We start from the raw sequence: 15,686 nt of genomic DNA on the forward strand, positions 1-15,686 counted from the left end.
AAAGCTGGCAGGTGTTCTCACTGAATCATTCTAAGATCTACTGTGATACATGGAATCACAAAGCTCTGATATACTACCATGGTTATTAACATCTACTATGTTAAATGTTTGAACTGTAACTTTGTCTAACATTCATTTTGTAACAAAGAGAAAGCAGTACTAAAAGAAAAAGTTGATTTATGGGACTTTCAAGAAATGTTTCCATTCTTCTGTTGCCACAAAGAATTCAGGACATAATTCAGCCCTAGTGACTATTCAGGGATGCTATGTGGAACAGTCTTGGGCTAGTCCACGTCATAAAATCATTATTCCTACTGATTTTGAAAGCAGCGCTACTCAATAATCTGAAGTTTAAACTTAATTTTGCTGCAATTTTGAGTGCATTACTGAAAAACACATATGATTGCTGATGATCACATATAGAAAAAAGGAAGAATTCACATAATGTGGTAAGTTTTACAGACTACAAATCTGTCTATAAGGAAACTAGGAAGATGTATTTTAGAGTTCATTATATGGTCGACAACCAAAGATTAAAAAGCTCAAATGCTGAAACCAGAAGTATACAACAAATGGACTTTTATTGACTGTTTTGGATAAATGGATTAACTAAAAAAAAAAAAAAAAAATCATATTACAAACTGGTGCAGTACCATAAAATTAATTTGAACACATGGAGATGCCATTTTTAGCCTGCACAGCTCCTGCAGCGCTGGAGCCCATTCTCATTGCAAGCAGTACACTTGAGGGCTTTGAACGAGTCCGTAAAGCAGTTCCGGAACACGGACATCTTGCTCCCATGGCACGCTGAGCACGGCAGGAAACCAAAGCCTCCACAAGAGAGGCACTCTTGAGGATGCTGGACTCTCTGCTCAAAGAATGAAAGAAAGACAAAAATGTTACCTCATCAACCACCGTAAGGTCTAGGACAATGACGACTCTAGGACAGCCAAAAATATCCTGGTTCTCATTTTGGGCAAGACCCACCACCCCATCCCATGGCAGACCACCATGGAAGAGCAGTAAGTCTGTCTTTTCCTTTGGTCACATCCATATGCAGTGCCAGAGAGGCTCACTGCAGGTCCATTGGTCACTTTTTACCTCAGGAGCCTGCCTCATTTATATTTGCCAAAATAGCAAGCTAAAGGATAGCTTGCATTCATTACTTGGATGTTGTTTAGGTAGATTAAATCTAGGAGGTACTGTGATGATTGAATCCAAACTCCAGGCAGTTTATGCTGATGTTATGTTTTCTATGGTGTATATTAATATATTATGACTTTCAGCATTTGCATGTTCATACTGAGCATATTATACCTATTACAGTTAAAGCTGATGATATCCAAAAACAATTCATAGCTTCTGACAAGTAGCACTCAAGGAAGCGGTGCATTCAAATTTATGGGTGTAGAATGCTGAAGCTTTAAGCATAAAGAAGAAGGATCATCAATGTTCAGCAATTATACCCAGAGAAAATTGTTTCAAGGAAGGCTTGAGGCCTCTCAATTGTCCCAATTCCCAAGTAAAACAATAAATTTACTCTATTCTTTTATTGGATTAAAGACAGTGGAGCATAGAAGAAGAGTTTCCAAAGACATTCTTAACTTTCACTTGCTGAAAATGTGTCTAGTTTATTTAATGATTGCGTTAAAGTTCAAATGAGAGAAAGGAAAGGTATGCCATTTTGGGTACTTACCACCGCATGTTTTAGCATTGCCCTGCTGAGTAAGAACTTTGCAAGTTTATCCACAAAAAAAGAACAAAAGTCCATACAATTCCTGCTATTGTTAGTCTGAGGAATTACGTACCACTAAAAATTAGTAACAAATTATTACCAGAGTATAATAAAATACCCACAGAAAATGTAGAACCTGGAGCACCATCAAGAAAAATGAAAATATTTCTGCAAACCCATTAATAATAGCATTTATCTATTGAAAACTCAGATGAATATGTAAACAAGACATTCTTTTCTTTTTGTACTGTAGCTTATAAACTTACTGTTCTTCTTCACAAGTCAAACAGCTCCTATTACTATCAGCTTATCCAGGGACAACAATTGGAAATACTTAATATAAAATTAACATTTATTTTTATTTCAGGTGTGCTCCCATATTTGGTAATTTTTGATGATTGTTTACTTCATTGAACACTATTGCAAATAATCTTAAAATTTTAAGAGAATAATAGTTTTAATCTTTACATTCATTATTGCTTGTTAGGTTTGTAAATATACAGATACCTTTAGATGTAATTAAAATAACTAACTAAAGGCAAGAAAACAAAGCAAAATTGCTTTAGCTCAGTTTCTTAAACAATGGCCATTGCCTCCTTGAACAGAGGACAGTTTGTGGAACCACTTTCTGCATCTCCAGTAATGAAGAAACCTGGCTGCCTCTTGCAGTTGTAGCAAATTCATTTTTGAGAAAAAATAAAATAAACAAGAGAAATAAAAAAACAAACTAACCAAACACACAAAGAAAACCACCAAAAGGCAGTGAAGTGGTGATTGTATTCAGTGAGTCATTATCAATTTCCTGTAGTCTGACACTGTTTGTCTTATATATGTACTTTTTATCCCAAGATTAGGACACACTTAACATTATAGGGCCCCCACCCAAAAACAGGGTATAAAAATATTAAATCAAAAAAAGCATTTGGGATCATCAGTTTATAGCAGAAAAAAGGGAAATGGTAAAGAAAATCTACTTGATTACAAGTAGTAAATGTATATTCATCTATTTATTTTCAGAAATAGAATTACCTCAATTTTGGTTAAGAGATCCTGCAGTTCCCCAGATTCATTCATTAGTAAAATTTTCTCAGCACCCTATTAGGAAAAAGATGCAAAATGTCAGCCATTTTATCATTAAAAAAACCAGAGATGATTAGAAGATTTGGTCTTGAAATTTTAAACAGGCTGAGGACAAATTTGACTCACATTAACTATATTGCAATTAGGTCACCCTTAGTAAAGCTAGAAGGAGAGGAGAATCTAATCACAGGTCTGATAGTAATGCCTGAAGTTCGTTAACAGGTGACATATCACATTGCCTTTTCTGTAAAATGTGACACAGCTTAGAAATTCTGATTGTGTTCCCTTTATTTTACAGGGTATGTTTCCAGACAGAATATTTCTAGTTATCATGTCAAAAAATTGCAATTATATAAATATACAGTGCATCAGAGAATGCAGTAAAATGAGAGGAGGAGATTGTATTTCAAATATTCTGGCAGCTGAGCATTGAATTAAGGCATAATGTGCTTAATGTATAACACAAGGAGAAAAAGAGTAATAAAAATACTCTAAACAATAAGTAATAATAACTTAGTCTGACTACTCTTAGGGTTTCTGTGTCCTGAACCAAGGCTCCCCTTAAGTGTTTGGGATATTTTTCCTCCTGGAAGTGCATGTCAAGAGACCTGCAGACAAAATTAAAGTGGCAGGGAGAACATAGAACTTTTTGTTCCCCTCTCTTCTAATTGCACAGCCACATTTGAATACTCCACTTATGTCACCAAATTTGTTGAACACTAAATATGGTGAAACACTTGCAGACACTTTCAATCAGAAACCAACAAAAGGTGAGGAAACTGAGGTACAGATACACAGGGCTTACTTGCTGCCAGGGAAAATTGGCCTCATCTTCACCACATGGTGAGTTCATGCCATTGTGCTGCCCCAGTTTGCTGGTCCCTGCATATCCAGATTGCTAAATTTTGATTTTGAGTTTGCTTCCAGCATTAACTAGAAGCTTGGTGGGACACTGGCACAGGGCTGAGGTGCAGTGGGACGTTGGCACACATCTCAGATGTGCCACTGTTTGAGCTGCCCGTGGTCAGCCCCAGCTCCTGACCAGCACCTCTCCTGGTTTCTGGGAGGTACAGGAAAAGCTGCTGATGAGCGCAGGGAACACGTGTGCCTCTAATATACCTCAAAGTGTCCAACCACTCACAGAACCTTGCTGGGGATGACTGAGACTACAAGTGTGTAGCCCAAAATCTACCAAACCTTTCAAAGGTCCATTTATGACACCCTCCTAAGGTTATTTTCTCTGTAGAAAGTCTTTTTGTCTTTTTGCCAAGTACATCAATGGCTGCTTTCTGACCAGAAAGTGATGCTTTTCTTTTTCTTTCTAGGTTCTGCTCAGTCCACAGTCAGAAAGGTATGTGAAACCTTGAATAGTCTTTCCCTACAGAGACTAACAAAAGGAGCATGAGGGACAGTGGGCATAATCTTTAGAGAATCAGCAGGGAAAATTTAGTTTTCAGTTCTGTTACCCAGTTAAATTTCAAGGCAAAAGCCTGTAATTCCTTTATCTACTAACTCTGCTGAATCTCTACTGTGCTGGAGTAGTACAGAGGTTGCAGTCAAGTATTTGCCCTTCTTTTGGCAAGAAAATGCAACAGACTTGGCTAAATCATTCAACAACTTGTCCAGACCATTTTAGTTAATAAAATTATCTTCCCAATTATCCCTTGAGAACATGCAGTAATTGACATTATATTTCAAATATTAAATTCTCATCTATAATTCCCAATAACTGTAGAACTAAGACAAGGTCCATTAAGTTTTCTACTGCCCCACCTCTGTCGTGTCAATAAACCTGTCTGTTACTACCTATCTCAGATATAAACCATTACCATTTCCAGGATGTCATTTCATCAAGACATAAACACAGATACATGGTTCTGCATTTGGCTTTACTAGAATATCTGTGGCTTTTGGGAAGCAGCCACTCTTCCACATCATTCCTTATATACTGAGAAAAATTATCAAGTCCCTGCAACATCCCTCTTGTGGACATATTTGCAGCGCAGATAAATTCCATGTTCTATTTCCTATTTTGCTAAGCACATCGGCGAGGTCCCACCACACCTCTCACAGCCAGGGGCCCCTTGGCAGCAAGTACACAGAGAGTACCAAAAGCTGCCTGGAAATCAGCCCACAAACAGAGAAAATTAGTGCTGCAGTGTAGCACCAGCACCAGAAAGTCTGGATTTGGTGGGCAAAGAATGGGAAAGGTTAATGTATCAAAGGTTTGATGTGTAAAAATTGAACCCTGCATTTCCTGACACATTAAACTGCAAAATGGAGGAAACAGGCGGGAAAAGGCCAGGTGACTGAATGCAATAATTACATAATAGTTTTACTGTCACAGAGCCACTCATACTCTCCCACCAAGTGAATACCAGAAGAATGCATTTAATGAAACACAGAGGCTATAGAGACCTACTAAATATATATGGCCACTGGAAATCAGATAAAAGGAAACTGTCAATTCCTTTTACACATGTATTTTTTAAAAGTCACTTACAAAAACAGTCTCATCACTCTGGAGAAGATCATAACCAATGTGTAAAATAATTTTACTATTAATCTCATGTTGTTTTGGATTCATTATAGCTGGGAAAACTAAACAGGTGGTATTTTCTTCAGAAAAAAATAGTCTTAAATTCATATATCTGAAAAAATCAAGGAGGTTTGTATGGCAAGTGAACTCTGAAATTCAATCGTATATTTCAGCTAGAAAAAGAAAATACATGTGTTTTTAGAATATTATGCTGTGAGTTAACCTATTTACAAAGAATGAATCAATTTTTCTGTTTTATTTGCATCTCTTTTCCAGGAGAGTGGATCTTTGCATAACATAAACCTTTAATGATTCGGAATGCCTTTATAACAGTAAATGAATGCTCCATCATTTTTTCATGTGTGGCTTTCTGTTTTCTGGAAGTAATTCTTTATTCTGCATTGGTATCCCACCAGATGGCATAATTCCATTTCAGATGGAGACAACCTCAGGTGAAAAGAAGGGATTAGATCACCCAGTAAAGAACATGCAGCAGAAAGAAACAGCAATTTCCTGACAGACTGATATTTAGAAAGTGTGTGTCAAGAAATACAATGATTCAATCCTGAAAAATATGAGATTAAAAGCCCTGCTGTACTGCAGCATGCAGTACTTTCCTTGACAGGGGCTAAATATGATTTTTTTTATTGCTACTGCTCAAGTCATGGATTTGTTTCATTGTCCCTGTGCAGACAATGATAAATTTCACAGCACTGTGAATATTTATCCCCACAGCCTGCAGTGCTCAAGCAACTTTGTCCATGCTTCTGAATAACTTGGGCACAATCTACTCAGATGTACGTACGCTGGGTTTTAGTGCTTTTGTTACTTTTATCTCATTAAGAATAATCTTCCATCTTTCAAAACTGTTCATATTTTATTTCAGGGCTGGAGTTTTTTCTCCTTATTACTCACTGAAAGCTGCATAGCTCAATATAGATTCTCCCTTGTACTGCTACATGACATCTCCTTCAGGGAGGGATTTTTCAGGAAATAAATATTCAAAAAAAAAAAGAAAAAAGAGGAAAGTATTGCATGATTCATTTACTGACACACCAAGCTTTGGGATTTCTGTGTTTCATTTGAATTTCTGAAGTTAATTATTATAAAACATATTATAGAAATAGCCATTGTTACCAACAAGACCAAATGATTTCATTTTTTTTTTACCTATAGGAGGTAGATTTGTCTCTTCCATAGAAAGCTATCTTCCTAATTCACTTGCCTTCTTTTCTATACCTCTCCAAAGAGTCTCATACAGTACTTAAAGAGTTTTAATGAGATTTTGCTGTTTTTCACACTGTCAGTCCTCTTTTAGAAGGCAAGTTTCTCACAATCTTTAAAAATAAACAAAAAAAAAAAACAAGCAACTTAATGGGTCATCCATCATACCAAAATGACTATCCAGGCATTTCCTACAGTTAAGCAAATAATTTATTTAATCAATTTCAATATCTTATCTGAATTCTTTTGACAGATTGGTCATACATGGACTGAGATTTTCTTGGAGCCAATCATAACTCACTAGTTGCACTTATAACATAATAAAAAGATGAGCAAATCTTTGTTTGAATCCTGTTGAGTTTTAAACTTCTTCTGAATGCAACACTTTTTCTCCTGGCTGCTGGAGAACTCTCCAAATCAGAGTTTTGATAAAAGCATATTCTACGATGAAGTAGTATTCTGCTAATATTCTGCACACAGGTGGTTTTACAGCTGCTCTAGTGGTCTGACAAGGCCTATGACAGCAAATGCATTTGTCATAATGCTCAGGTAAGCCTAACTCATGCAGAACACATGGAAAGATTGGAAGGGATGGGGAAAAAGAGGAGAAAGTGTTCATATAGGCCCAATATTTATTCTCCCGGTTTGCTGGTTGCACTGCATTTTGTTACTTAAATGTTTTGTGGAAATTAAAGCTTTAAGTGATGGAAACACAGTAACCTCACTGTGTTTAAATAGAGTTTGCCTTCACAAATCACAGTCTGGCAGTCTGTACTAATTGCTAGCCTTTCACCACTCAAGACAAATACCTTCTCCAAGTTTTCAAACTGTTTTGTGTCACTTTCCAGTATCTTTTTCTTTTTTTTTTTTTTTTTTCTCTCTATGAGAAATACATTTCAAAAGTACAGGTTCAATGAAAAAGTCATTTTGAATGTCAGTAGGCTTTTAGACCTAGAATACTAGTGTAGAAATGGGGATTTTAGTTTTCCATTTGGAGTTTATGTTTTACAGTAGGGCAGAGTTGGGCTCCTCCTCTCCCTCTTCTACAGGTAGGTTTTTTAAAAAGTAAGTATTAACCAATTTTGTATCTAAAGTATGTTCAGTTGATTACAGATCCTGATACAGACTGCATCATATAAAATTAAATGTATATTTGAAGTCTGACACCCCAAGTGTTGGTCTCTAATTCAACACAGATATTACTAAATGACAGGTTTATGCTATGTGTGCTCATCTTTCTGGGTCAATCATACATACAGGTTCTTACAAGCAAAAAAACCAATTTCTCTATATTTTCATGGTTGCAACCACAAAATAAGATATTTTTTAAGAAACAGATAGTATCTTAGATGTATTACTGCCTCTAATTCCCCTCCTGGTAGTCTTGCCTTGGTTATCTTTTGCATCTTCAGATCAAACTTATCAGTGAGGATCTCTGCAGTGCTTACTACAGAAGGATTTCTGTCTTAGCTTGTTGCCATCACTGCAGCATTGTAAGCAATTTTCTAAAAATCCTGCTTCTCATTCCTCAAAATTTTCATCTGTTCTTCCCAACTGTAAGGTAAAACAGAAGTTCATGCTTTACTTACCCCGAGATAATGGCCATCAATAAACACAACAGGGAGTGAGGGAACTTCACAGACACTTCTGCATCTTTCATCTAGTTCTTTTCCATAATCACTGTTCAGAGCAATGTTTTTTTCTTCAAACTTAACTCTGTGATTTTGAAATATCTTTCTAACCAGTTCGCATCTTTCAAAAGTGGTTCTCACCACACGAAGACTGGTGGTATAAATTATTATGCGGCCAAACTCTGGGACTGATGAGACCTGGAAAAAAAATAGTTCCCATTACATTAAGTAAAGAGTTAATATCTTCCAAGTATTGAGTAATTTAATTTAAAATATTATTAAAAACAAACAAACAAAGAAAAAAACCCAGCACCTTAAAAACACAATCCAACATTCAACTTTTTTCAAATGTGAAGATGGAACAGGAAGAAGGGAGCTCTTGAAAACAGCAACTTGAGGCAGTTTAAGTTGTTTAAGTAAGGTGCTACTTGACTTTTTTGGAATGTCTTAGAGATGGTGAGTCAACATATATTTTCAAGAAACAGATATATTTTAGATCCTGGTGGACTTCCAAATGTGAATAAATTGACACTGTTCTGCTGATGTCTGATTCTGTTAATACAGTCACTTGTGTTTGCACAGTCTGATAGTACCCAGACTAGGACTAAACTTGCTATCTAAGATGTTGTTGAAAATCTACTTCAAGACAAGAGTCTAAGTTAAGCCTTAGCATGATCTAATGTTAACTTAGAATACTTTAGATCTCCATGCTGAAATAGATTATGACTGCAGAAGGTACAGATGCATCCCTAATTTTTAATGTAGTTCCACAACAAACTCCTTCAACATCCAAATAATAAAAAAGTATATTTTTTTTGTGTATTCAATGTCCAATCAAAAACCTACTGCAGCTAGCTGGAAAAAGTTTCACACTACAATTCAGATTTTATTTTTCACCCCACTTTTTAATATGTAAAAGTTTATGCTGTTTCTTTCCTTTCTAGGCTGACAACAATGAGATAGTGTAAATACTACAGGGATTAATTTGCCCAAGAGAGTGTGGTAGATTTCAAGAAGCCTGAGAATCATTCTTCTAAACAAAGATATTGTGTTCAAATATATAACTAAAATCCCATCTTTTTAAAATGGTGGTAATGCATTTCCAAGATTTCCAAATTATCCATTGTATTCAGCAAATTATATGTAATTATTTCATCAGTCAGTCAAGGAGTCAAAACACAAGTTACAAAATAAAAAGCAAGGTTACCTCTCCTGCACTGTAGCACTGCATGGAAAATGAACCTTGATGGGTGAATAGATAATTTTTTACCCATCTCATGAATTAACTACAAAAACATGGTTGTTAAATTGGGCAGATGTAATTACAGATTTTGTGATATGGACAGTCATGATTTATCTTAGTACCTAAATATCAAAAAAAAATCCTTGAGAAGGATATCCTTGAACATATATTCTGCTTGAAGAGGTGTTTACAAGGTTCTTCATATAGTAAAGAGTTCTCAGGAAAACTATTTGCATTTCACAGATCACTTACAGAACTCTGGGAGTGTCATTGCCAACATATGTAGGCATGGCTTTCATCTCCCACCCAGGAAAGGAACCATGTTGTGATAGCTCAATATTTTTTCTCTTAAAATGGATGTCAGAAATTCAATTTTAGGAACAAGTTTTATGAAAATGGGCTACTTTTCTGCAGCCTGTTTTCTAGGTTGAAAATCTGTTATACTGCTGCTGCAGCATTGACTCTCCTCCAGCATATTGTTCACACATTCCAAGTGAGAGAATTAGCTCATTCTCTGCATAAAAGGCAAGTACTCTACATAAATACTGCAAAATATTTTAGTAACTACACATGGCTTGCTTGAAGGAAGAGGAGTTTGGAGTTTTCATAAGTAACCAAAAGAAGTTCTTGAAATATTACTTAGATAGAAAATTTCACATATTCCTCACTTCTTCCTCTTTGGACTGACAATACATTTTGAAGTGCAAAACTGTTCAACAGGATGAGCAGCTCTTGTTCCTCTATAGCTCTCATCTCCAACGCTGCTTGTTCCCAGACACCAGAGGCTGGCAGCACAGGTACAGACAGTCATTATCTAGTGAAGCATCAGGACTGTGGTGTCCCTACAGCATACAAATAAGCAGCTGAAGAGATGGAAAAATGGAAAGTTGTAAAGTGATCCGGAAAGATATCAAGTGGAAGGGGTGTACAAAGAGTCACTTTTATATTTATTCCTTTCTTTTTTCCTAATGTGGCAGTGAAGAAGTACCATTGTTTGCCCTGAAAAAAAGTGTCAAGGATATGGATTAAATAATTCTTCAGGGAAATGTTGATAAAAACCGTTTTTTTCTGTGCTACAAATGTATATAACTTGTCCTTGCAAGGACTTTTACCATAGGAAGAAATCCTTCTTGTCACCTGTCTGAAAACCACATTGGTAATGAACAACAGGCAGTTTATAATAAGAATCTATGTTAATTCTTATTTCCCTAAGCAATATAGAGGTTGCAAAGTGTAATATTTAATTACCAGAATACACTCTTGAAATAAACTGCACTTTTCCTTCCTAGGTTGGAACTAGAAAAAGCATAATAAATAACAAACCATGTAAACAAATGAAAAGAAAGACACTATAGAAAATGAACTTTTACTGTTTTGCTTTGCAAACTTGAAACTAGAATCACCTCATGCAGTTCACAAATGCACATAAAACTCCAGGTGAAATTAAACAGAAGTCTATTCTCTGGTTAATGGGCATGACAAAACTTTAGTAAAGCTGTGGAAGTTGGACAGATGAATGTACCAAAAGATTTTGAGCAACTTACATTAATCAATTATTTGCACTTCTTGTCGGTGGAATTCTCTTTGAAACAAGAAGCTTATGATCCTTAAGCTTTTTAGATGTTTTTCATATATTTGTAGCTTTTTAGATAGCTAATGCATGGCTGTAGCTCCAGTACTTTTCCTACCCTTTCCCCTAGATATTAAAACAATAAGCTAACCTTGTAATACATTCCTGAAGTACTGTTTAGTCTCATTTTCAGGAAGATGGCCTACAAGAAGAACATTTTTTTTCCAACCAGAATCTGAGAAGCCATAATGAGAAGTGGGGCAAAGAAGCCCTAGGACTGACTCCAAGGGGTTGTGATCCAGGGCTGGGTTACTGAGGAAACTGAGTCTTCTATTGGATCTACCCATTAGATTTCCCAATTAATTAACTTTATAAAAATTGCAGAAATCCAGACAGGTGTGCCCATCACCACTGGGACACATGGAAGCTTCCAAATATAGGTCTGCTTTTTACTTTACTATTCTAATACTGTAGCAAGGGGTTTTTCTTTTTTTATTTATAAGCAATATTTATGGGTACCATTTAGCCTAAGGAGGCAACTATTGTGTCATATTCAGGAAACCCTGTGTACATGGGCAAAGGCTGTGCTTCAGATAAAGTGCCTTTATGGAAAGACTGCCAAGGAAGGGATTTAAGTTTTCAGGGGGAAATGCTTTCATTGCTTTAGTAATAATCCTCTACATCATTTACAGCCCTTAGTTTAACAGCCCACTGTTACCATCTCCCCAAGAGTTTAAGGGAACATTCTGCTTTACTGCCTCAGCCTGAAGAGCTTCCATTTTTCTTGGGAGCATCAAGTAGCCAGCAACAACAGTAGCATGAGCTGCATCACTTCACAGCAGAGCTGCTACTTCCAGCCTGAGAAACAGCTGCCCTTTTATTTCTGGCTAGAGAGAAAAAGTAATTGCTTCACCAGTTCAATCCTGTTCGTGATTGAACAAGAAAAAACCACAACATTACTTACTTTGTGCCTGACTCAGCCTTTTCCCAGACTTCTTTTTAGTCAGGGCTTCGGAAAATCATAGAATCATAGAATCATTGAATGGTTTGGGCTGTAAGGGACCTTAAGGATCCCCTACTTCCAATATCCCTGCCAGGAGCAGGGACATATCCCACTAGACCAGTTTGTTCAAAGAGCTGTCCATCCTGGTCTTGATGTACAACCTGGGGAAATCTACCCCTCTGCCATCCCACTGGTGTGCATCTCACATGGTTGCAACTAAATATAATCCTTTATTGGGCAAATCTTGAGGGATGTCATCCATGAGGTTAAACTTGTGAGCTCATTATCAAGTGGCACAACAAAAGAAAGGAAGAAATTGCTGATGAAAAAGAAAAGGCTTAATAGAGCAAGCAGATGAGCAACAAAATGAAAGGATGCTGAGGACTGGAAAAGGGCTGAAAATACAGACCTAACCAAAACCAGATGATAAACCAAAACCTAAAGTGTCAGGATACTGAAAGAGCAAGAGTAAGAGACACTAAATGTAGAAATAAAAACATGAGAAATATGACAAAAAAAAAAAACACATAGGCAGTAAAACAAAACAAAGTAAATGATAAAGCAGAGAGAAGGTCATTGAAATAAGACATCCTGAACCTTTTTTAAAAGAAATCCTAGTAGTCAATGTAACTGTACAACAAATATATTACAGAAAATCTCCATGTTGTTTAAAAATTTTGGAGTGTCCTTAAAAAAACCTTTTGTATATAACTAGAGCTTCAGAAATATGAAATATTTGAGAATCACACTCCTAAAGCATGTCTTTGAGAATTTACCTTTTCTCTATAACAGTTGCCTCGACAATAATAACAGACTTCTAAGTAGCTCTGAAAAAACAGTACAACAGTCAGGTGTTTCCATGGTGCTTCAGAAAGCCAGATAAATGCCACAAATCTCTCATGAATATCACTGGGTTCAGACTGTCCTGACTTTATCTTATCCCTGACTTTTGGGTCCATCTGCCACTGAAGCAGCTGCAGAAGTGTCCATGCTTTTCTATTGGTCTCATAGTTACCTTGGCCCTGACCAGTCCTGCCAGTGTGAGCAGATATTTATCTTCTGTTTGTGAGGGGAATTTATTAAATTAACTATTGAATAACAACACTAAATTGATTCTTCAGCATATCTGCCATGAATCACTCTGTAAACACTACAGATTTTCTTTAATATATTTTATGACATTTTTGTCTGCCTTCCGGACTTTGAGTGTTTTTTTTTTTATCTTTGGACAAAACACTTAACATGGGTATTTTTGCAGTGTGACTAATAGCTATTACTGGTCCAAGGCAATGCTTTTCTGCTTGTAGTGTAAGGACCACTCCTATCCTTTGGGGCATAAAGTGATTGCTCCTAAAACAGTGGTGAAATTCGTTTTTTGGAAACCTTTGTATATGACCATGTCTGTGAACCACTAAACAGACAAGTCCATGAGAGTGAAGAATACTATACTCATGGTGTTAATTTAATTTTTATTTGATTGCAAATGAAAACCATGAGAGCAACACTACCAAAGTAGTCATGGCATTTTTTTTAATCCTCTCTCTAGAAAGAAAGTATAAACATGTGTTTTAACCCATTGGTTGAAAAGAACAGCTGTTTACATGTATATATATAGATCACTAATTTCAATGAAAACATCACTCACAAATCTACATTTGATTCTTTTAAAGAACAAAATAATAAATTAAAAAAATAGATGGTATAGTACTTTGATAAAAGCTGAAATGCTTAATTGCATATGACATTTTTAAAGGTTTTCACTATGTTTGGGTATAACACTCAACATGTTGTTCGTGCAGTAAGGAATTGCTTGCGTGACCTAAATCAAGGGCTGATATACCCTTCCCTGGCTCACAATATCATCTTTCAACATCTCAGAGTGTTCTGCTGAATTATGCACCCCTTGGCTCTGTAATTAGATACTATCAGACTGGCAGAAGTATCTGCTTCACTAAGTAGGCTGAGGCAGGAATCTAGAGCACATTAAAAACCTTGTGCCAGAGATGTTTCAGTGACTAAATGCAACATTCATGATCTGACAAAAATGCTGAAAAGAAGAAAATGAGTTATACATATATATGTATTTTGTATGTATGCTTGCACATCTAAAAATTTTAGATTAAGCTGCTTACTTTATAATTGGCATTGCATCATTTATAGTTTGAATTTATATTAATAACTGAGTGGCAAGAATAATTTTGATTTAACAATATTACTATTGTTAAACATTATACTATAGATAATAGATAATAGTAAATAGATACTATTACTATCTGATGACAATCTGGTTTGAAATTTCTGGTTTTATTTTACACTCAGAAAATGAAGGGAAGAAAATAGCTATGAGTTTCTCGTTGAAGAAGTTCTGCAGAAAAAAAAGAATCAAAATTTAAGCATTTAATTTCTGCAAGATTTAAAAACTTTTGCTAGCTTTTGCATTTTAAAATACTTCTAAAATATATCCTAAAAATAGTGAATACTTTCTGAAAGATGATTTAAAAGCCAAAAGCTTTGACCAAAATGTTTCACTTTTTTTCTATATGATACTCCATGAGAATATGCATGTTTGCAAAACTGTATAGCATTTTATGAAAAGCACAATTTTCATTAAGTCATTGTTTATATGAAACCATGCAATATTTGAATGAGATAGCTGAAGATTGAAGGTCTATGTTCAAGCAAAAACCATAATATTTGCCATCATAGCCACACAGAGCAATGCTGGTGGTGTTGTGAACCAGTCCATTCTGTTTGCTGGTTGCCTGGTTCAAATTAAAATTTCAATGCCATTTTTCAGGAAGAATCAATTTGCTGGTTAGAAGTCCTCTTCCAACACACAGACTTCATCTACCAAAGTAAAACGTTCTTCTTGGACAACTAAGATCTGTTTACACACACTGAAGCTGTTGCAAGCAGTCCCCAAGCATGGTGTACATTCTTCATGTGGAATCACATTCCCTTCCACTTCCACTTCACTGTTTGCAGTCCAGCCCACACAGCAAAGCACAGTGCACACATAAATTTGGATCTACACTCTCTCTTTAGTACTTTATTACATTGAAACTGCAGTCCTGTTTGATTGACTTCAAGAACCCAGTGCTATACCAATAATTGGTAAAATTCTGAACTTTGTTAAATTCTGAAAACTGTGCATATTAGAAAAACTCAATAGAATGAAGTCTGATTTCTGCAACACAGCACTCAAGCACTCAAGTCAAAGCATGTACTGCCCTTCTCTTAAAATAACACTATGCTTATTTTTATGCAGTTTTGGCAGTGTAAAGGGACTATAAACTGTAGGACTTGTCATCTTTGGTACCCCTTAGGGCGGTGGAATGATATCATCAGCAGCCATCCTCATGACTATCAGCATAAGCCCACCAATATCAATTTACAAGCAAGGCCATCAAGAGCTGCACTCCTAAACAAGGAAGCTAGAGAGTCTGGGACACTCCCAAACAGATACCAACTTTGCATTCTCCAGAAAAGTGGTCAGATCACTGTTTTTCTCAGCTTTTAAAATAGCATGAATACTTGTGTGACTTGGGCTGCATGCTGTAACTCACCTCACCCACAAACAGCAGCTCCAGGGATATATCAATTTCCAAAATCTGTGTAGGAGACAGGCTCCTCTGCCTGTTGTGACACAGCGCAAGAGACA

General features: G+C 36.1%; 1 protein-coding gene across 1 annotated transcript in view; it reads right to left on the reverse strand.

Annotated features, from left to right (window-relative positions):
* Positions 1–688: 688 nt before the first annotated feature.
* GRXCR1 (glutaredoxin and cysteine rich domain containing 1) overlaps positions 689–15,686 on the reverse strand; it is a 36,583-nt gene continuing 21,585 nt past the window's right edge. The window contains exons 3-6 of the mRNA XM_058838931.1: positions 13,845–13,856; positions 8,168–8,391; positions 2,765–2,830; positions 689–868 (exon numbers count right to left, since the gene is read on the reverse strand). Coding sequence (XP_058694914.1) covers positions 689–868; positions 2,765–2,830; positions 8,168–8,391; positions 13,845–13,856 — 482 coding nt within the window. The remainder of the gene's footprint in view (positions 869–2,764; positions 2,831–8,167; positions 8,392–13,844; positions 13,857–15,686) is intronic.

Source organism: Poecile atricapillus, chromosome 4 (genome assembly GCF_030490865.1).
Source record: "Poecile atricapillus isolate bPoeAtr1 chromosome 4, bPoeAtr1.hap1, whole genome shotgun sequence".
Taxonomy (NCBI): Eukaryota; Metazoa; Chordata; class Aves; order Passeriformes; family Paridae; genus Poecile; species Poecile atricapillus.